The following is a 21,332-nucleotide window of genomic DNA, read 5'->3' as shown; positions in this document are numbered from 1 at the left end:
TTAGGTAAGCCCCGGCTTGGAAAAATGAGGCTGTTCAGGTCAGCTGTCAAAGCCCAGGTGACAACTGTGCTGGGCAGTGATGAATCTGAACCCTCATCTGGCTGGTTTCTGGAGCCTGAAGGTCTGGAGAGCCCCATGGCCGTGCAGCCCCAGGGCAGAGAGAGATCCCTGGGGGGCTGTCGGGTGGCTGTTATCCGCCTTCATCTGCTTGCTCTGGGATGTGGGAAAAACCACAAGAGGCTTCCTCAGGAGCTCTAGGGTGGCAGTAGATGACGGCACAAAGGTGACTTCCCAAGTTGGTAGGAGCTGGATATCAGTGAGAAGCCAAGGCCAGGATCTCCTGTGTCCCAGCCTTGGCAGCCCTGGGAGGCTTCACTGGATGTCCTGCAGCTCTCAGGTGCCTTGGGCATGGACAGGAAAAGCATGAGAAGGTTTCATGTGGTTTCCCAGGTTGCATTTGTTTTTGAAGGCTTGTTTGAGCATGGCAGCTGGAAGATTTTCTTTAAAACAGTGTGATTAGCTATACTTTTTGTGGCAAGCCCCTAACCTACATGAAGTATCAATGACTCAACACAGTGATGTCTCTGTGTGTGGTCCACAAATAAGACCCATTAGGTCTTGGAAAACTTGTTTGTTACAGAAATCTGCTTGGCTGGCAGAAACCAAATGCACCTTAGAGACCCAGGGATGGTTCTTAGGAGCAGGGACGAGGACAAAGGCTGGCTCAGTTTTGAAGGCTTCTAGGAGACCAGGAACATCATCTCCACCTGAGAAAGCCAGTAATGTGTCTGGCTTCCTCCCAGCAGCGTTTGTGCTCTGGGCTGGAGGATGATACGTGGAGGAGAAGGGATTCAGAGCTGCAGTGTTACGGCCAGTAACGGGGGGGCTCTGTTTAGGATGCTATATCCTCCCAAAAGCCTGCACTGGAGGCAGCTGCTTTGTCCGGCTACATTGCTGCTTGGGTTTGGGGGATGATGTGGGAAGTAATGAGCAGATGTTTGAATGCAAGTGAGATCTCAGCTTACCGCTGTTTAGGTCTGATGCTTCCTGAGTAACTCCTGCGGTTTCTTGTCTCCCACCTTGCACTTTGTAGAATAAAACTTCCGTGGCTTCCATGTAAGGGCCAGGGGAAGGGCAGTATGTTTTACCTTTCTTCCCACCGCTGTGGCTCAGCAGGTACCTGTCTGAGAGCATAATTTATTTTAGAGCATAATTTATAGAGCGTAAGTTTGCAAAATGCTAATCTTGAACAACAACAACAAAAAAAAGATGAAGGGCCAGATGACTGCTATGAAACAGTCCTGGACACCTCCACCTATTTTCTGCTAGGGTCTCAGCCTCTGTGGGTCAAGTTTTGCAGGGTAGTGCTGCTCTGCTCATCACTGAGCATCAGCATCTTGCAACGTTTCGATGAGGAGCCCACGCAGGAGCTGGGAATCTGAATCCTCTTTGCTTCCCAGCTGCTCTTGTCTTTTATATACTGCTGCCCCGAGCACTTGTGTGACCAAAGAGGGTCATATACCCTTATGTCCCAGACCGTATCGATTTGTGGGAATGATTTCTGTGCTGGTTTTAAATAAAAAAAGGTGCAAGATGCTTTGCAGATGCAAAGTGGGATGTTGTTGCTTTTAATGATGGAGTAGCACTGCTTAGGAGTCTTTCCAACTCCAGAACTCTTGGCAGGTTCCTTCTCCTCCACTGACTTACCCATCTTTTTGTTTATGTATTTATTTAATTCTTTACCCAGTCAGTCAGCCTGATAGAGCGAGGGAACCCGTCTCGGAGCTTGGAGCAGGTCTGCCGCTGGGCTCACTCGCAGCAGCGCTCCGACCCGGAGCACGCTGAGTACCATGACCATGCTGTATTCCTCACCAGGCAAGATTTTGGTCCCGCAGGTATGCAAGGTACTGTATTTATCTCGATCAGGTATGTGCAGTTTGCTGGGGGAAAGCCAGAGAGGGGAGAGGATTTCTTGCAAACACAGTCTGCTTCTTGGCCAGCAGGGTCCAGAAAAAGGTTATTAAAATCAGTATTTTTTTAATACAAAGTAGAAGAACGACAGAATTAAGGCAGAGCATCAACCTGAACGGATTAAAAAAAGAAAATAATCTTTATTCATTCTGCCCATACTTGGGTTTCAGGCAGCAATCCTCCCCTTGTCCCATAGTGCCTTAAAAAGTTTTCAAATTATGTATAAAAGATGGAATACCACATGGAGCTTCATGGGGCCAGTCAATCATTTCTGTCTTCTGGAGGAGCTTTAAAACCTGGTTTTACACCGGTTGGTTTCTTGGCCCTCTTAGGCCTTGGACATGGGAGCATTTCGTAAACCCTGGGCCAAAGAGGAGGTCTCACTGCAGTCTGCAGGGGTGATGGCAGCAGTTCTCTCACTCTCTTGGTGCAGAGGCTGTACTGATATGGTCTTGAGAAGTTAGAGACCTTGGCAAAAAATGTAACAAATTTGCAGGAAAAGCTGTTGGTGTTTTATGGCTCCATTAGAAAAGCAGATGCTTTGGTGTCATCATGAGAGGTGTCTTCTCCCAGTTCTCCTGAGCCTGCTGTCTCCAAATTGCGATCTCCTCCTTCCCACACTGTTAGCAAAGTCTGAATTTCCCATCAGGAGGCTCCATTTGATGCCATGAACATGCTGGCAGCATCACACTGACTTGTAGCATGAGTCTTTCTGGTGTGCATGGGAGGAAACAGAGATGGAAGAGTCCTGTCTTCACTTTGATTGCCTTCCTGAATAGGATCTCCTTGTAGCAGGGCATGAACCACAGGAGATATCCATCTGGAAGCCCTCTTGAATGAACATGCTGTTGGACATCAAAGAGCAGAGTTTGGGTTGTGCAAACAGCCTCCCCACCAAGCTGTGGACCTGCCTTGGGCTCCTTGTCCGGAGCTGTGTGGCAGCGTGGGTGACATACCAGGTTTTGTTTCGTTTTTCTAGACCCTTCCTGGCAAAGTGACTGTGTCCAAAGGCATTGGTGAGAAGACCTTTTTTGGCATGTCAGCAGAAGGGGGAAACTCACTGGACTCCCCCTTGGTGGGAGGGAGTTGAGATTGATGGAGTAGCCCTACTCTACAGTTGCTCGTTCCAGCTCCTTCCCCTTTTCCCTGCAGGTCTGGCTCCCTGTTTTTCACACATCTTTGGGATGGATGTTTGCTTTCTGCACAAGTTCCCGTGGATGCTGTGTCCTTGCCTGGCTGTGTTGCATGGCACACGGTGCAGCTGCTCCTCACCCACTGGGAACTGCCCTCTCACTGGGCTGCTGGAATAGTAACACTTGCTTACTCTTGCCTCTTTTCCTCAAAACAAAGTTCTTTTAGATCCCTGTCATCCCTTTCTAGCTTGGAGCTATGTGCAATGAAGGGCCAGACCATGGCACCTCTAATTCTTGCTCATGGCGTATGTTCACTGAGGGTATCTAAGCGACTTGCTGAGGTGATGGCAAATACCTGCTGGCTTCTTTAGCCACTGCTGTAGGGTGTATGTACCAGTTGGGGAGCATCTGCCAAGCTCATATGTGCCCTGAAACTGAGCTGAAAGCAGAGCTGGTCCTGCTCCAAAGACCCTACAGCCTAAATCAGGGGTCCTCAAACTATGGCCCGCAGGCTGGATACAGCCCCCCAGGGTCCTCAATCCGGTCCCCGGTATTTACAGACCCCCCCTGCCCCACCCCCGCCAGGGGTTGGGGGGGAAACCAAGCAGCCGCAGATGACTGCCTGCCACTTCATCCGCACACCGGCCCCCTGGTTAAAAAGTTTGAGGACCCCTGGCCTAAATCAACAAGCCAGGAGAAAGGAACTCTTTGAAGATGGAAGTCCTCCAAGTCACAGGGACCTGGAAATGGAGCTTAAATGTCAAGCCCATGCTCAGTTTGATGCCTCATCACTCCTTATAGTTGTGGGCCCAATTAGCAATGGCGATGGGGCTGGTTCAACTCATTAACCCATGCGATCCTCTTAGCCCAGGCTATTTCCATGCTGGCAAGCCAATGATGCTCCATCACCACATCCTCACAAGACATGGCTTGTGCCTCCCTGTGTCCTGTCACCTCCCCTTAGCCAGTAAACCAGACCAGCGAATGGTCTGGCATGGCACTGGATGCAAGTCTTTGCGGAGCGTTGCGGTCTTGTGGCGTAGCTCTTCTTTGTGGCAGGTCCAAGCCAAGCCCTAAGGGGGTTTACAAAAACTTCTTGGTGCTGGCAACAGCTCTGCTTGTGGCCTCTTGGTGGGAATGGGAGCAGTCATGGTCAACACAGAGAAATTTTGGAAAGCTGATGCAATCGTTGCTTTGGGAATCAAGGGAAGCTGGAAGGCATGGAGGGGAAGGGCCAGGAGGGACAGCTGAGCTGTGCTGACCTTGCATGCGGATTGCAGGTACACTCCGGCCCTTCAAAGAGAAATGCCTCTTGGTAGTGGACAGATGTGTTATAAATTATTGACTGCTGCTGCTGCAGCTCTGTCTAAACCAGAGTGCCATGTCCCTCTGCAGTGGGTGGGCACCAAGGGTTTTCTGGCCCAGGCTGAAGGATGCTTTTGCTTAAGTTTTAATTTGTTACTCTGTGGTGACCTATGGTTGGCCTTCGAGCAGGCTCGTAGTCCATGTTAGAAGGTCAGGGAGACTGAAAGCAGGTAGGAAGTGTCCATAAAGAAGAATAAAATGCATTTGGAGGAAGCAAGAGATTGGCTGGTGTCTTGCCGGTATGGTGAGGACATGCCGTTTCTCCTATATGTGTGTGTCTGGTAAGTGTTTGCAGGCTAATCTAGTTTTATCAATTAAGTATTTCCCAGGTAGTTCCTTCTGACCATCATTCTGTGGAGAACCCTTTATGCTTCTTCCAGTTCTCACTGAGGTTTTAATTATGAGAAACCAGTGTCTGCCTTCCCAAGCATCCACCTTTTCATATTCTTTTGTCCTATCTCCAGTCCAGGCATCCAGAGCCTTTTTGGTTGGGAATTTGTCCCATTTTTATCCTAGACAAAATATATTTGCTCTTGCCTTGTACAGAAAACTTTCCACATTTTTACTCTTTCTTATGGAAAGTTTCCTGGAGGAAAAAAATCTTTTCAAATGATTTATCCAGGATCCGACTCATTGCTTTATGGTTAAACCAAATGATCTGATTGTCTCTCTCAAGCTCTTCGTTTGGCCTGTTACCTTTTGCTTTCCTTTTGACTGCAGCATCCACTGAGCCCGTCATTTCTCCGCTGTCTTTCTTACAGTGCTTTAGTTTGTTTGTTCATTGGAGTAAGTCTGGTTGCCCACTTGAATGTGAGGAAGATGAAAAACACTTTCCCCCATTGAATTAAAACCCCGAGTGTATTTATTGAAGCAGGCTGCCTTGAGAAGATCCTTGCTGTTGTGGGGGCTTCCCTGAGGTTATGTGGTGTTCTGCAGGCAGAAATGAACTTGCTCTGCATGTAATGAGAATTGCATATTTATTTAATGTTCAGCTTTTTGCTTGGCAACTTGGGTTCACCTGACCTCTTCATTTGGAGTATAAGCAAAAATGCATCCATCGCTTCTCACAAAGTACCGTGTAAGTGAGCCCTTCAAAGATTCTTTTCTGGGCTTGTTTTGAAAAATTAAATTATTATGATGAGAAAAGTTTCCTTCAGAAGTTCCAGTGCAGGTGGACACCCTGGAAAATCTCCGCCTAGCTGATAAATAGAAATATCGAGGGAAACGCTCGCCCCAAACCTCCTTGGTTTTGCCTTATACCTGTAGTGATGGTAACTTCTGGGTGCCCAGCAGTGCAGCAGCGACCCATCCCTTGTCCTGTGCAGCTTCCAGTTCACCCGGTGCACCCACGAAGTCAGTGACTGTTGACTTCAGGGCAGAGCTGTAGGAAACCTTTTATTTTTTACTGTAATCTATTGTCCTTGACCAGCTGCACAGTGCCGGGACCCACCTTCTTGTTCAGCTTGGGAACTAAGTTGAGTGCAGTCACTCCTTTCCTCTCCACCCTCTTCCAGGACAATTAGTCATGAGTTGCTGACTTGGTGTGGAGCAAGTGGCCCACAAGGATGGTGGCACGTGGACTCCATGGACCCAGTGTTTTGGCCAGGGTCTATGCAGGAGGGCAGGCGCAGGGGTGTGCATCCACCTTCAGCTCATAAGCACCCCTCTCCTGCTGCAGCTCAGCCTCCCTCTTGGCTCACTGAGCTTTCCTCTTCCAGCATCCCTATCCCCAGGGCAGAGTTATCCAGCATGGTCCTGCCCTGCTTTTGCCTCTGAGACCTGTAAGTCCTTCCCTCACTAACTTCTTTCCCCTTGATGCCAAAAAGGGTCAGTCTTTAAAAAAAAAAAATTAAAAAAATTGGACAGTAAATTCTAGAAGAAGCCAAGGAATTAATTGAATTGGGCAAAAATAACATAAGCAAAAAGGAAAATAAACGGAAATAGAGATGATGCATTGCTGAATGGGTGGGGGGAAAGCTTCCCTGCCTACAGCTGCCCCACTGCACTGCACTTGATCGAGGGCTGGGGGCTGGGGAGGTGCATGGTCCTCCCTGTCTCTGTCTGGCAGAGGGGTGCCCCCATGCCTGGGGTTGGTGTGGGTGCATGTGTGGGTGCATCTCAGGGGTCCCCTGTAGCCTGCAGTAAGCAAGGCTGTATTTTTGGTGGGGCTCTGGGGGACACCTCACACCTTTTGTTCTTTCTCTTCCTTTCTTCTTTATTTTTTTCAATAAAGAAGAATGGGGGGGATGCCGTTTCTGGGCTGGGAGGCTGTGGTCACCGACACCGATAAAGCACCCATGGGTCCCTTTGCTGCCCTCTTGCCGGCCCGGGTGTTTTGGCATGAGGGCAGAGAGCTGCTGGTGAGCCTCAGCACAACCTCAGCCTGCTTTTGGCATTGGCAGCCCTGATGGTCATTCTGGTGAGCAAGTGACCTGAGCAGCTCTGTCTCTACAGTGCCTTCCTCTTTGTTTCTTCTCGTGTTGCAGTGAAGCCAGGCTGTGGTTGTGTTTTGGGTTTTTTTTTAAATTTTTCATCCGCCCCCTCCCCCGCAAAGGTTTTCTCTCTCCTCTCTTCCTCTCTTCTTCCCTTCTCCCTTGCCCCAGGCTACGCACCAGTGACCGGGATGTGCCACCCACTCCGCAGCTGCACCCTCAACCATGAAGATGGCTTCTCCTCAGCATTTGTCATTGCCCACGAGACTGGCCATGTGTAAGTCACGGGGGCAGAGCTGCCTGTCCCCTTTGGTGGGGGGACAAGTATGGTGGTGCTCCTTTCTTTGCAGAAGGGACTTTCTGCTGGTGCCAGCGTGCGTACCATTGTGGCACACAACAAGCTGGTGTAAATTGCCCAGGAACCTGATCTCACACTGGCTTTTCCCATCAGGTTAGGCATGGAGCATGACGGCCAGGGCAACCGCTGTGCTGATGAGACCAGCATGGGGAGCATCATGGCACCACTGGTCCAGGCTGCCTTCCACCGCTACCACTGGTCCCGCTGCAGCAAGCAGGAGCTCAACCGCTACATTCAGTAAGTCAGTTTTAAGCAGGAGGGAACGTTCTCCCTTTGGACAGCGTGACTGCGTGCATTTTGTACCCAGCAACTCCTGCATGAAGCAAGCAGCAGATGGGTCCCCATTGGGATTGCTTGTTTTGGCCAGATTAGCAAAAATGAGTCGTTGGGAGATTATTTTCCCTTTTTCTTCTACTAACAGCTTTGGTTCCTTGCACAAGGATGTGCAATGTCATCGTTGGGCTGCAGAGGTTGAAGGCAAATAGGAGCTTGATAAAAGCTGAAGATGTCAACAGAGCAACAGTTTGCAGAAGCTCTGTGCTAGCAGAGCCCACGTGTCAAATATTTTTGCCATTTGCTTTGCCTGTGTGGTTTCCCCTTTAGGCTATAAAATGTTTTGTGCTGCATACTAAAAAGGTGTAGAGACAGGCCAGGAGCTTTCTGTGTGTTGGGGCCAAGAAGAGTGGTGGGAAAGCAGGTGGCAGTAGTGGTACTCACTAGTACCAAGGTGCTCTGTCTCCTGGGGAGCTGCAGACAGCGGAGGGATGCTTGTCTTTGTGGGTCTTTGCTAGCAACATGTTTTCCAGCAATGCGTAGTTAGCGTCAGTGCCAAGATAATTCAGATTTCTCAGTATCTGAATTTGGAGAGAGGGCTGTAGGTGAGGGAAGGGTTGAAGGAAGGAAATCCTCCATGTCTGACCTTGCTTTGCCTCTGCCCTGCACCTCTGCAGCTCCTACGACTGCCTCCTGGATGACCCCTTTGAGCACCAGTGGCCCACTTTACCTGAGCTGCCAGGCATTAACTACTCCATGGACGAGCAGTGCCGCTTTGACTTTGGTGTGGGCTACAAAACGTGCACGGCGGTGAGTATGGGTTGCATGGCCACATTGCCCCTCACTCCGGGACCCCCAGCCAGGCGCCGCGTGGGCAAGGAGGGGTGCTGTGGGCCTGCTGGGACTTGCTGCTACTGTCCCAGCCCAGCTCCTCTGTGCTCCCCAGTTCCGTACCTTCGACCCCTGCAAGCAGCTGTGGTGCAGCCACCCTGACAACCCCTACTTCTGCAAGACCAAGAAGGGGCCACCCTTGGATGGGACCGAGTGCTCTCCAGGCAAGGTAGGGGCTGGTCCTGCCTGCCCCCTCCTTGGGAGGGGACAGGGACCCCCTTGAGGGCAGCAGTCAGTGGGTGCCTAGTTTTTAGCTGGCATTACTCTTTATTTTCCTCGGTTTGTGCTCAGTTATGGCTTTGGTTTTCTTCTGATCTGCCTGTGTCTGCAGAGAAGCAGCGCTTGTTTTGTTACCTGGCAAAAGAGCGACGATGACATTGCACATCCAATCTCAGGATATCATCAGGCTTTTACCTTAGGCTTTCTTGGTGTGCCCATTAGCACAGTGTGAAAGTGTGGATATGTTGGAAAAGCTGCTGGCCCATGTAGGTGTTGGGTGGTTCTTTGCTGGAGAGTGGCTGGGCACAAGGTATGCAACAACTTGTGATGAGATTCTGTATAAATCTTGCTTGAAATGCAGCCTCCCCAAGTGCTTGAATGGCAGTTTGCCAAAAGCTTCCAAAATGAGGCTTTCTGAAACATGTACAGATGCGTTACACATTGTGCTGGCACGTGGCTCCAGGGGACTGCAACATCTTGACTGGGAGGTCCACAGGCTGGTCAGTGTTTTGCCCCTTCAGGGACCTTCCCTGCATCTGTCCCAGTGGGCACCGAAGGCACTGGTGACTTTTCCCCAGGGCTGGCGTTAAACCCTGCGTCTGGGTGCCCGTGAGGCGACACTGCAGCTTCATGCCAGGCATTATACGTGCGTGGGAAGAAATGTGGAGCTCCGGATTGCATTTACCAAAATGCCCAGCAGCTTGCTGCTGTGCTCCATGCAAAAGTTTGGGTTCATCCCCCTTGTGCCAGCGGGGAGATATCCGCAGGGCTCATCCATCCCAGATCCCGGTGTAACTCCGTGCCTGCCCGAGGATCTGCATGGGTGGAGAGGGGCAGTTTGGCTGGAGAGAGAAAACCAGTCCAGGAATTAAAAAATACAGCATTACGGAAAGAAAACCAAAGGAGTTTGTTTTGCAGAGGGATATTTGCGTGCCCCAAGCTTGTGCCTTCAGCCTTCTGCACGGGTTTGTCCTTCCACATCCTGATCTCTCCCTCTGGGAAGCCGTATGGCTTGCATATCATGTCTGGAGCAAATCACACCTCCTCTGTTGCCCGCTTTTCCAGCTACGATTTTAAAAGCAAAACACTTGTGAACAAGTAAACCCTGGAGAAAAACACAGCAATATAACCCAGCTGCCAGCTTCCCAGCTGATGTAAACCACCACTGTGCAGGCTCTTCTATACCAGATTCAAGTACAGATGTGCTGGGAGCCTGCCCTGCTTATCCCTGCTCCTCTGCTGTGTTTTCTGCTGTGCGTCCCAGCCATGGAGCTGTGCTCTTGGAGCAAAGCCGTGGGCTGCTTGTGCTCCTGATTCAGTCATGAAGTGATGCAGCTTGCTCGTCCCCAAACCAGCCTGGAGGGCAGCCCTGCTGTCACATGCCTGGGCACCACTCCTGCTCCTGCTTCCTGTAAGAAGGACATGCCCGAGGCCGTGATGAAGAGCACCTTCCTCCCATGCTTTGCAAACTGCGAGCCATTTTTGTAGTGCTGTGGGTGCAGGAGGGCTTTCTTTACTGGTGCTCAGCACCTTGGAGGAGGCAGGCGTGGAGCTCACCCGTCTTTTCTTCTCTTTTCCAGTGGTGCTTCAAGGGTCACTGCATCTGGAAGACGTCGGAGCAGCCTTACAGCCAGGACGGCAGCTGGAGCTCCTGGTCCAAGTTTGGCTCCTGCTCCAGGACCTGCGGGGGTGGCGTGCGCTCTCGCAGCAGGAGCTGTGACAACCCGCCGTATGTTTGGCCTCCCTCCCTTTTAGCGGGGGTAAAACTGGAAGCAGTTGAGAGTCAGAGGTTCCCTTACTCTTCCCCTCGTGTGCTCTGTGGGCAGGGGTGGGGACATCTGTTCCTGCATGAGCTGTGCCATGCGTTTTGGTGCTGAGCTGTGTCATGTTTGGACAGCAGCATCCTCTGATGCGGTTTTAACTCACCTACTTTATTTTCCAGCCCGGCATATGGTGGTCGCCACTGCCCAGGAGCCACCTACGAGTACCAAGTGTGCAATGCCGAGGAGTGCCCAGGGCCCTACCAGGATTTCCGTGCCCAGCAATGCTCCAAGCGCAACTCCTACTACACCCACCAGAACAGCAAGCACTCCTGGCTTCCCTACGAGCATCACGACGGTGAGCGGCGGTGGGTCCTAGCAAAGGAGCAGTAGCCAAAGTGCCTTCCCTCCCAGAGGTGGCCATCACTGTGGGACGGAGACTGGGCCAGCTGCACAGATGGTGGGTTGTGGAAAGCTCCTGAGCTGGAAACTAGCGTGCAATAAGTGAGCATCAAGCAGCCAGGTCTTTAAAACTAATCTCTTGTGCTTGCCCTCAGGTGTCACATAGAGAAACCCAAACGTTGCTCTGGTTCCAGCTCAAAGTGCAGCAGAGCTGGGCTGGGAAGATCAGCCCATGTTGAAACTTTTCCCTGCTCCTCCTGCACTAGTAAGAGGAGAGCCCCTTGGTGTAGTGGTGGCCAGAGATAAATCTGTTTGCACTACTTTAAAAGTTTTATCTCTGCTTTCCGTGTGCTTTGACACACAGAGGTCTTCTTTTCCTTGGGAGGTGGTGGGGTGATGGCTCTGCCTGCTCGCTGCTGGAGCCGCAGTGGGGAGCGTGCTGCTCTGGGCTGGCTGGGTGCCAGGTCCGCCTGCCTGGCTTGGGATCGCTCATGCACACAGCCAGGCGTCTTTCCCTGCAGTGTCACGTAGTGTGTCCCATCCAGTTGCTTTCTCTTAATTTCCCATGTGTGCTGGGCAAAAGTGCAGGCTCTTGAGCAGCAAGCAGACGTGGCAAAATAAGGCACGTGGTTAGTCTGGGGTTTGGAAGTCTGGCTGTGCTCAGGGATACAAGCTGATACGGGTTTCTATCTTCTAACACCCTAATATACTTCCACAAACCCTTTTTTCCCCCCTTTTCCCCCTTTTTATTTTGCTACAGATGCTCAGAAGTGTGAGCTGATCTGCCAGTCCAAGGGAACAGGGGACGTGGTGTTCATGAATCAGGTTGTTCATGACGGTACCCGGTGCAGCTACCGAGACCCCTACAGCATCTGCGTCCGGGGCGAGTGCGTGGTGAGGAGCTGATGGCGGCTGCGTGCGACTGCCCCTGTCCTTTGCCTGTCCAAGAGAGTGCTTGTGCATCCCCCTGACCCACTACCCCTTGGGGATGTATGTTTTAGTCCAGGGACCGACCCTGTGTGCAGCAAAGGGTTGTGGGGCTGGTGGCGCGATGGGATGAGCTGCAGGGATGTAACCCCGTGCTTGTCTTCTCTTTCCCCACGGGTGACAGCATGTCGGCTGTGACAAGGAGGTCGGTTCCCTGAAGCAGGACGACAAGTGTGGGGTCTGCGGGGGGGACAACTCCCACTGCCGGACAGTGAAGGGCACGCTGGCCAAGACCCCCAAGCAGCCAGGTGAGCAGGCTGGATGGGTTTGGGAGTGGATTCAGTCAGGGGCAGCTGGATACGTGTGTGGGTGTGAGTGGTTGCGTGTCCAGTTGGAGCAAACCTGCTCTTCCTTTTCCCTCCGTCCTTCCTTCCCTCCCTGTCAGCAGGTGTTTTGAAGATGTTTGAGATTCCAGCTGGGGCAAGGCACCTTCAGATAGAAGAGATGGAGCCGGCATCTCACAGCATTGGTGAGTACTCTGTAGTTAACCTCTCCCTTCACCCTCTACCTCTTCCTTGTCCCTGTTCTTACAATTCCCACCCAAAGGGTCCAGTCCTTCAAAGGCAGACCAAAGGAAATGATGCTGGAATACCTCCTTTCTCCTCCAGCTGTTAAGAATCAAGCCACGGGTAACTTCATCCCTAACGCCAAGGGCAGAGAAGCTAAAAGTCAAGTGTTTATTGAGATGGGCTTGGAGTGGGAATACACCGTTGAACATGGCAAGGAGAGCCTGAAAACCAGTGGTCCTCTGCACGAGGCCATCAGTGTTTTGGTAAGCCTGGGTGACACATGCTCTGGGGATGTTGGGGATGACTGTCACCCAGCAGTACAGAGGTGGTCTGAGATGGGATGTAGGAGGTGGTGGAAGGACTTCAGTAGAGAAGGTATGTAGGGCATATCATTAAAACCAGGGATATGAGCTAGCCAAAAGCAAGGAGCAATGAGCTGCATGCAAGAATGCTATAAAGATGCATTGCTCAGGTGTTTACCTTTGAGTCCAACTGTATTTCGCTCTGTGCAGCAATTGCTTGTGACTCCATGTCTTGTTTTAGCTGTACTGGTACGTGGAGGAGTTAGGGATGGGTTCCCTGAGCACCCAGGGAAGGGGTAGGTCTGCACTCCCATCCATCCTGTGGCTGGCGCTGGCTTTGGGCATAGACTGTGGTCCTGCAGGTCAGAAGAGAGACCAGGGGCATGCGACCCAAGGCTGGAGTTGGGATGTTTGGGCAGTGTTTTTCTCCACAACTGGAGAGGTGTGTTCCCGAAGGGTAGGCTCTGTGTTCAGAGCCCACCTAATCATGTTGGAGGCAATAATAGGGTTTGTTTCTCCTACTCTTACGTGTACTGTACCGTGTGGTCATTGTTAGTTTCTTTTTTTTATTTGATGGCCTCCTCTTCCATTCCCTCTCCCATGGCATCACTCCTCATCTCCTTCCCCCTCTCCAACTGTCCTCTCTCTGCCTGCAGGTCATCCCTCAGGAGGAGGAGGCGAGGAGCAGCCTGATGTACCGGTACATCATCCACGAAGACCTGCTGCCCATGATTGGAAACAACAACGTCCTGCTTGAAGAGATGGATTCCTATGAGTGGGCCCTCAAGAGCTGGTCTCAGTGCTCCAAGGCGTGCGGAGGAGGTAGCTTTCCCTTCGTAGCAGCCTACAGTGCATGCTTGGGAGGATGCTTGGGTATGTTAGGCAGTGCCTGAGCCCTTTGGGGCAGCTCTGGCTTGCAAACATGCAGATGCTGCTTTTAAGTGTTCCTCCCCAAGATCATGTATCGCAAGGCTTTAGACCTAGACCTGGTACTGCTTGGAGCCCTGGCTTTCTTCTCTACACCCATACCCATGTTCTTTGCACCTCTGTAATTTGGGGGATCTACACGGAAATATGAGTGTTAATGGACAGTGTTGTGGAGCAGTTTAGGCAAGCATTTTAGCCAGATTTCTTATGAAAACAGCCCATGTTGTTGTGTGTGCATACCTTTGCCTGTCTATCCGTGTGTACCTGCTACCATTTTTTAATTCCTTGGCTGTGTTTAACTGGATTTGAGCCAAGGAGTAGTGATCTTGCAGATGACCGCACCTAAAGCTTGCATGGGAATAGGTGTGGACACCCCAGCAGGTGCTGTGATGGAGGGCCCGTAGTACATTTGGGCTCCCAGCAGAGTTATTGCTGGATTTTTTCCCTCTGGGAGGAAGCATGTGTGCCTGCGTGCTGGTGTTGGGGAGGTTTGCTCATGAAAGCCTTGCCTTCACATGGCTCCATTTGATGCTGGCCCTGCTCTGAGAGAGAGGTGGGCCAGAGACTTCCAGAGATCACTTCCAACCTACCTGACCCTCCAATAACGGAGAAGACCTCATGCTTCCACCTTGCGCTGACCAGTTTGCAGCTGGAAGATTTTGGGACTTGCAGAGCAGGAAAACAAGCTCTTGCTGGCTCCCTGGTCCTTGCTGCAGCAGGGCTTCTGGCAGGGTGGCAGGCATCTCATGGCTAATGCTGGCTTAGCCCCAGTCTGGTCTGCTCCCAAGCAAGCACAGCTTATTTGGCAAATTATAGCAGTGTTTTGGCTGGGCTTGCGATGTGCTGCTTTTTTTCTTTCATCTGGAGAAATAAAGCCAAATTTTTAGCTTGCTAAATTCTCTTGGGGCTGTGGTGGCTGTGTCTCCACCAAGAAACTCTGATGTTTTGACCTGGGTTTTTGGGAGAGGGAGCAGGGAAAGGCTGAATGTGTGTGCACCCTACAGCAGCCTGGGTGACCCCAGGAGGATGGGGGTCAGCACCCACACGAGAATCCTCTGCGAGCCTGGGGTGAAGCACTGCTTGGGTCCCACCTTGAATGGTGACACCTGAGAGCATGTGTCCCAGCAGGGATGCAGGAGAGTGACCGGGTGGGGAGCTGGTGGGACCCCCACACCCATTGCCTCGGCACCCATGCTCTGCCCCCAGGCATCCAGTACACCAAATACGGCTGCCGACGGAAAAGTGACAACCGGATGGTGCATAGAAACTTCTGTGACAATGGCAAGAAGCCGAAGCCGATCCGGCGGCGCTGTAACATCCAGGAGTGCTCCCAGCCAGCGTAAGTCCTCCCCCGGCTGGCCCAAGGTGCTCTCATCCCCTCTATGGGGTATGTGGGGCTGTGTTGGGAGTGCACCAGCTGCTTCTCAGCGCGGGCATCACCTCGCAATGGCAGGCATCACCATGTGCATCTTTCCCCTCCCCGCAGCTGGGTGGCTGAGGAGTGGGGTGCCTGCAGCAGGTCCTGTGGCAAGCTGGGGGTGCAGGTGCGGGCGGTGCAGTGCGTGCAGCGCCTGCAGGATGGCACCAACCGCACCCTGCACACCAAGTACTGCCCTGGGCAGCGCCCTGAGACACGCCGGCCCTGCAGCCGCCTGCCCTGCCCTGCACAGTGGAGGACGGGCGCCTGGTCGGAGGTGAGCTAACTGGGGAGGAGGAGGACCCCCGGCTGCGTGGCAGTGTCGGGAGGAGGGAATAGGTGCTGGGTGTGAGGGCCAGGTGCTTACAGAGTAGGTTAGTCTCATAGGGATGGAGATAAGGGTACAAGAGCCAGTGATGGTTTGTGGGGAAAATCAAAATTAGACAAGGGATAGCATCCCTGTGCATCCTGGTGGAGAGTGAGGGCGGGGGGGTTGCTGGAGATGGGTAGGGAGACTCCTTATTAGAAAGCAATATCCACCTGAGGAGTAGTCACCTGCAAGTACTTGCAAATACCCCACTGGGGTGGCTGCTGGGGCATGCCAGCTCCCCCCACCCCATCGCTGACTGTCTGTCTGGGCACAGTGCTCGGCGAGCTGCGGGGAAGGCGTCCAGCAGCGGCAGGTGGTGTGCAAAGGCAGCGAGAGTGGTGGGCGCTGCGAGGGTGACAAGCCGGAGGCTGTCCAGGGCTGCCATGTGGCCCTCTGCCCAGGTGAGAGGAAGAGGTGGCACTCGGGGGGGGGGGGGGGGCACACACCAGCGGGGATCAACCTTCATGCACGCCTCCAGCTCATCTTGGCTTCAGGGGGATGCCAGCACAGGTCAGGTTGAACATCCCTGATGGTGCTGGCAGAGAAAGGGTTAAACACCAGCCAAAATACTGCACTTTTCTGTTCTTGGCCCTGATATTTGCTGTAGGTGGTGTTGGGTTTTCTGGCAGTTTGCAGATGCGGTGAGCTGAGGTATGATGGAATGGGCACCCTGGAGTTCGTTTTGGGTTTTTCTGGGTGGCTTAAGTGCTGGGCCAACCAGGTGCTCCCCAAGGGACCTTGTTTTTAAGGAGATCCCTTAAAACAAAAAAATTCCTCATTAAAATACTCCCCCTAAGATGTTTTGAGTGCTCCCAGCCTCCCATGGCAGCTGGGCATCATGGTGCTCTCTCTGCAGGGAAGGGCTCTGGCATCACGGCCAGCACCGATGCTGGTGACCATGGCACGCCCAAAGTGCAGCGAGTGCCCCAGGATGGGACCAAAAACCCTGTCAGCAAGATCTCCTCCAGTAAGTGTCCCTGCTTGGGTAAGGGTGACGTTTCCCGGGATAACCCTCCCGAGGGCTTCTGCCGCTCCCCATGGGAAACGCAGGCAGATGGGAGGGAGGATGCGCATCCCAGCAGTGGTTTTGGGGAGTTTTGCCTCCCACCGTTACACGCCTGATGCCTCTGCTGGCAAAGCCTGCCACTCGATTGCCATCTTGTGGAGTCTGGGATCTTGCAGTTGCCACTGCCTTTGGCTGGGCATCATGTTGCACTCCCTTTGCCTCCCAGATTTTATGCCCTTTCCTTTTAACCTTGAACTCTTTTCAGCCTGCCGTGTTTACCCATGCAGGGTGATAGCTTCTGGCTTTTGCCCCTTGCTTAAAGCAAGGGGTTGCTTACAGTGCTTCATAGCTGGTCGAGATGCATCAGGATCCTATTTAAGATGCTGGTTTGGAGCATCTGTTTCTCTGATTTTTATCTCCCATGCACTTGGGGGCTTTGTTTTCCAACTCCCTCAACCCCTTTCCTATACAAGCGTTTCCAAAATTGCTGCCCTGGGACAGAGAGCAATAGTAGGGGGGTGTCTTGTTGCCTTTGGGACTGTCGGAAAGGTGGAGGGGTGGGAGCTTAATGCTATCTTCATCATCTGTGCTGTCTGACACTGCTCTGTCCCTCTCCAGGGGAGCCTTGCCTTGGGGACAAGTCCATCTTCTGCCAGATGGAAGTCCTGGCTCGCTACTGCTCCATCCCTGGCTACAACAAGCTCTGCTGCGAATCCTGCAGCAAGAAGGCCTCCTCCACCACTAGTTTGCCCCCCCCCACCGGCCCCAGTGCTCTCCGGGGCACCGCTGCTCCCAGCTCCACCATCGCTGCCTGGGGGGAAACTGGTGGGAACCCCACCCCAGCACCTCGGGCCGAGCCAGCTGGTGGCAGAGGGATGCCTGACAGCGGTGCTTTCCCTGGGGGGCTGCCAGCCCCCAGCGAGCTGGGCAGGGGCCGGGCAGCCAGGTAACCCTCTTGGGACCACCTTGCCATAGGGCAGGGGAAGCCTTTTGCCTCCCTCCCTCCCTCTCTCCCCTCCTCCCCCTCTTCTCCCCCACCCCCCAACTTCCAGTGATGGTTTTCGTGGGTGGCGTAGCCAGGTTTGGAAATGACTTGGCTCACCCAGAAATTCCTGGGAAAGCCACTTTTTTTCTCATGATCTCCCTCACCCTCCCCTGCTGTGGCATGTTTTTTTTGACAGTGCCACAGAAAAAAAGGTGAAAAGGAGCAAAAATAGTGACAGGAGCTTGGCTGCAGTTAGATGGGCCGCTTCCTCCCAAGGTGCTAAAAAGATTTGGGGGGAGGGGGCTTGAATGTTGATTTTTTTATTGCCCCTGTCCCAAGCAGCAACACAAGATGTGCTGGAGAGGGGGGTCCTGGCTCTGCAGTTCAGCCTAGCTGCTCAGAGCTTGAGGGTAGCAATGGGAGGATGCTGGGAATCTGGGGGGGGGCAAGGAACTGGAGGGAGGTGGTGGGGTGCGTTGGGGGAAGTGTCAGGGAATGCCCAGACTGCTGCCCTGGGCTGTCCCTGTTGGGGTAGAGAGTTTGGGAAACATGTCTGGGGGAAGATGGAGTGTGAAAACTATAGACCGGATTCTGTCCTGCATTGCAGGATAGGCAGGAGGAGGTCCAGGCAACCCTAACATGAGCAATAAGAGCAAGATCAAAGACCAAAAATACATGTAAAAAATGCCTGTCACCTGGCGGTGACTTTTTAGCCAATGATGCCCTTGGCCAGCCTTGAGCTGATACCAATGCCTAGCCTCCCCGGGACCACTAGCCTGATCCCTGCACCCTTGTACCCAGTGCCTGTGGGGCATCAACATGTTTTGGAGGAACATGGGGACATCTGGGAAGCCAGGAGTGGGTTTTAAGGGCAGTTATGACAAAAGGAGAGAGGCAGATTCATCTGTGTCTTTTTTTGTTGCATGGGAGGGGGTGAAAGGGGGATGATTAACGCTGTTAAAATATTGTGCCAAGTACTAAATGTATGCACAGCACTTTAGGAGCCTAGGGCTGCGTGCAGCTTGCTTGATGTCAGGCCTGCTCCAGGCACAGGGTCTGCCTTGAGGAGTTATAGTCCTCAAAACCTCCCCGGGGAGGGGTCAGGCAGCCTGCTGTGTCCCTGAGGGATGTCTCCAAGAGGTGTCCCCAGTGGGGCTGCCATGGTTTCGGTGCTTAGTGGTGTGCAGCCTTCCAGCTGAGGGCATCCAGCACCTCCAGGTGCGGTGGCAGGGGAAGGTGGGCTTCCATGGTGGATGAACGCTGGTAGGTAGGAGGTTCTGGGGACAGAGAGGTGGAATCAGGGGAAGGCAAGGCTTGCCAGGAAGACCAGTTTGGCATTGTAAAGTGGGATCTCTTGGGAGCACGTGAATGGGTGCGTGCACTGCAGCCTTGATGGTACTGCTTCCCTGGACATCTGAGGAGCAGGACGGGGCATCTCTAGGGGCAGTGTTTGGGAAGCTCTTCAGGTGCCTGGGGCTTGCTTGCAAGGCGGCCCGGAGTGCTTGGCATGTACTGGGAGGCTGCCAGGTTTAGGGCATGCTGCTATTTGAGCCTGGTGCTTTCAGTGCTGTTGGTGCCGGGGCAGAGCGCTGCATCAATAGCACTCGTGTGGCTGCGAGGCACTTGAGGTCAGAGCATCTCAGAGGAGCTCACATCAGTGCAGGCTTACCTCAGCCTTTGCTGGTCTGATGTGGATTGCAGCAGGGAGGAGGCTGAGGTACATGCTTTAATTGAAATGAATGGAGACCCTGTGCATTCCTGATGTTTTAAGCATTGGACTGCCTCTGCAGTGCTCCCCTGGAGCTATGCCACAGTACAAAAAGGGCTGAAGAGATGTTAAGACGGCAGCTTGTGCACCCTCCTGCGCCTGGAGCGCCTCTGAGTCAAGGCAGGATGAGCGCTTATCTAACTACTCTTAAAAGCATCTGAAGCTCCAGGTCCCCAGCCTCCTGGGTGCTGCCCTTTGGCATTAATTGGGCTTCACAAAAGGTGGAACAAAGCCCCACATCACTCTGAGCCAAGCAACCAGCACACCTTGTGGGAGCAGACAGACAGAGGGATGCCGATGAAATTCTGCAGCGGGGTGCCTGGATCTGAGGTGTGCAGGTATTGGAAACCACAGGATCAGTGAGATACTGTGTGTGTACCAGGGTGGGATTCATCCCTTGGACTGTTGATACCACTGCTGTGCCCCTTGGCGGCCTATCCACCAGCAGTGCTCTCCAGCTGGGAGTGCCAGCATTTATTGTGCCAAAGATAACACTTTGTTTACTCTTCAAGGCGCATCTCTCCCTGGAGGTGCAGGTGGGAGGGCTGGGGCTGGCGCAGGGTGTGCCACAGCCTTCTCCTGCTGCTGGGACAGCCCTGGGCTGGCTCGGGGCAGGATGGAGCTTGTTTTGCCTTTCCCAGCCTGACGCAAGGCTTTTCTCCAGCGTTCAGCCCCCTGTCCCCTAGCATCGGAGGTGTTGAATAAAAGCAAAACCTTCCCCCCTCAGAAATGGGCTGTAATGTCTCCAGGACACAGCATATATGCATGCGTGCATGCCTTCTGATGCCTTCCTCTCAAAATCTTGGCTGTACCCCTCCTTCAGTGCTGTCCTGGGCATTAGTGCTTTATTGCATTAGGAATATTTGCAGTGGTTCCTTGCTATACCTCGGTGGAGAGCTGTGGCTGAGGGCTGGCCCAGCCCCCTTGCACCCCACAGCCAGGGTCCCCGGGTAGGCTTTGGGGCAGGGGGGCTGCGCTGCAGGTGCTAACCCCCCCCTCTAGCTGAGAGAGGTGGGTGGGATTTAAAGCAGGGTGCGATAAAGCCCCCTCTGCCGCGTGCGGGTGCTCTGGGGTGGTGATGCTGCAGGGCTGGGACCCAGCACTGGGTATTTATTCCGAGTGAACGCAAGAAGCGCCTAAGGCAGGCTGACGTTGGGTTGCTTCTTGCTGCACAGATGCCATGGTGTGTGGAAAGCTGCGGCATGGGGATGGAGTGCCGCAATGTACCACCTCCCAGCAGGGATCTGGTCCTGTCTCCAGGAGGAGAGGGTGCTCCGGTCCCCCACACCCTCTTGCGCCAGGTGTACGCACCAAGTCATTCCTGTGATGTAACCTTGTCCAGTGTTACGATGATGTATAAAGTTTTGTACATACAAGATTCAGAGCTTTTTAACTTTTAATATTTATTAATTTTTTGGGGTTCTTTTTTTTTTTTTGGAACTCTAACATAATGTAAAATAAATAAATAAATCCACATCAAGATCTCATTCTGTTGATTTATTTGGAGGGTTGGGTGTGTGAGGGGGAAAATATGAGTGTGACCTGTGTGTAGTTGTTGACATGGATTTCACACAGCGAGCTACCAGCTCTTTAATTTATTTCAGCCCAGCCCCTCTTTATCAGCTAGTTTCACATAACTGTTTTGTGGTTATTCCCCCCTGCCTTAAATAAGATGAAGACCCAGCAAACCCCACAGGTAAAAATTCCAAGCACCCTGCCACGGCTGCAGGAACATTTCATGACACCCAGCTGCTCAGTTTCACTCTTGCAAGGCTTGTTTCTAGCTGTGGTTGGCAGCGGCTTTATGGCACAGCGTGCTTGTTCCGAAGGTGCAGGGTCACCGGACTGGCTATCCCTGCTGCTGCAGAGAGCTGTGGGTGTGGGATGGCCGGTGATCTCCTGAGGATCATCTGAGGACAAAACCCACCAGGGGTTTTATCATGCTGCAGGTTTGCAGTGACAAGCTCCCCTGGAGGCATGTTCCTGGAGGGCTTGATGCTGCATTATGAGGTCCTGGGGCTGAGCCTGACCTTCCTGCTGCCTGCCTCCACTAGCTGTTTTCTCACTTGCCTTGCCGCCCTCTCTCGTGTTGCAATACCCAAAGTCGATTGAACTGGTGGTGAAAAGCACATTTCTGACCCCTTGGGACATGGTTTTAGTGCCATATGCCTGCTCCGGCTGTGCCTGCCACTGTTAGCATAGCAGGAGAAAAACCTCTATGTATATACATCTGTACACACACAAATACATACCTTAG

General features: G+C 52.8%; 1 protein-coding gene across 4 annotated transcripts in view; it reads left to right on the top strand.

The window, feature by feature from the left end:
- Positions 1-20,557, top strand: part of ADAMTS14 (ADAM metallopeptidase with thrombospondin type 1 motif 14) — a 39,440-nt gene extending 18,883 nt beyond the window's left edge. The window contains exons 6-22 of one of the 4 annotated variants that reach the window (XM_055813700.1): positions 1,748-1,895; positions 7,073-7,178; positions 7,353-7,496; positions 8,210-8,342; positions 8,479-8,592; positions 10,223-10,371; positions 10,585-10,760; positions 11,565-11,698; positions 11,916-12,039; positions 12,180-12,260; positions 12,400-12,563; positions 13,259-13,424; positions 14,736-14,868; positions 15,016-15,223; positions 15,591-15,717; positions 16,173-16,283; positions 16,941-20,557. In XM_055813700.1, coding sequence (XP_055669675.1) covers positions 1,748-1,895; positions 7,073-7,178; positions 7,353-7,496; positions 8,210-8,342; positions 8,479-8,592; positions 10,223-10,371; positions 10,585-10,760; positions 11,565-11,698; positions 11,916-12,039; positions 12,180-12,260; positions 12,400-12,563; positions 13,259-13,424; positions 14,736-14,868; positions 15,016-15,223; positions 15,591-15,717; positions 16,173-16,283; positions 16,941-17,272 — 2,550 coding nt within the window. In that variant the 3' untranslated portion in view covers positions 17,273-20,557. Of the gene's footprint in view, positions 1-1,747; positions 1,905-7,072; positions 7,179-7,352; positions 7,497-8,209; positions 8,343-8,478; positions 8,593-10,222; positions 10,372-10,584; positions 10,761-11,564; positions 11,699-11,915; positions 12,040-12,176; positions 12,261-12,399; positions 12,564-13,258; positions 13,425-14,735; positions 14,869-15,015; positions 15,224-15,590; positions 15,718-16,172; positions 16,284-16,940 lie in introns of all 4 variants that reach the window. The other 3 variants (XM_055813698.1, XM_055813692.1, XM_055813687.1) reach the window with 3 other exon arrangements.
- The last annotated feature ends 775 nt before the right edge of the window (positions 20,558-21,332 follow it).

Source organism: Falco peregrinus, chromosome 1, assembly GCF_023634155.1.
Source record: "Falco peregrinus isolate bFalPer1 chromosome 1, bFalPer1.pri, whole genome shotgun sequence".
Lineage (NCBI taxonomy): Eukaryota > Metazoa > Chordata > Aves > Falconiformes > Falconidae > Falco > Falco peregrinus.
Note: the sequence above shows the minus strand (reverse complement) of the source record. Positions and strands in the feature narration are given on the sequence as shown.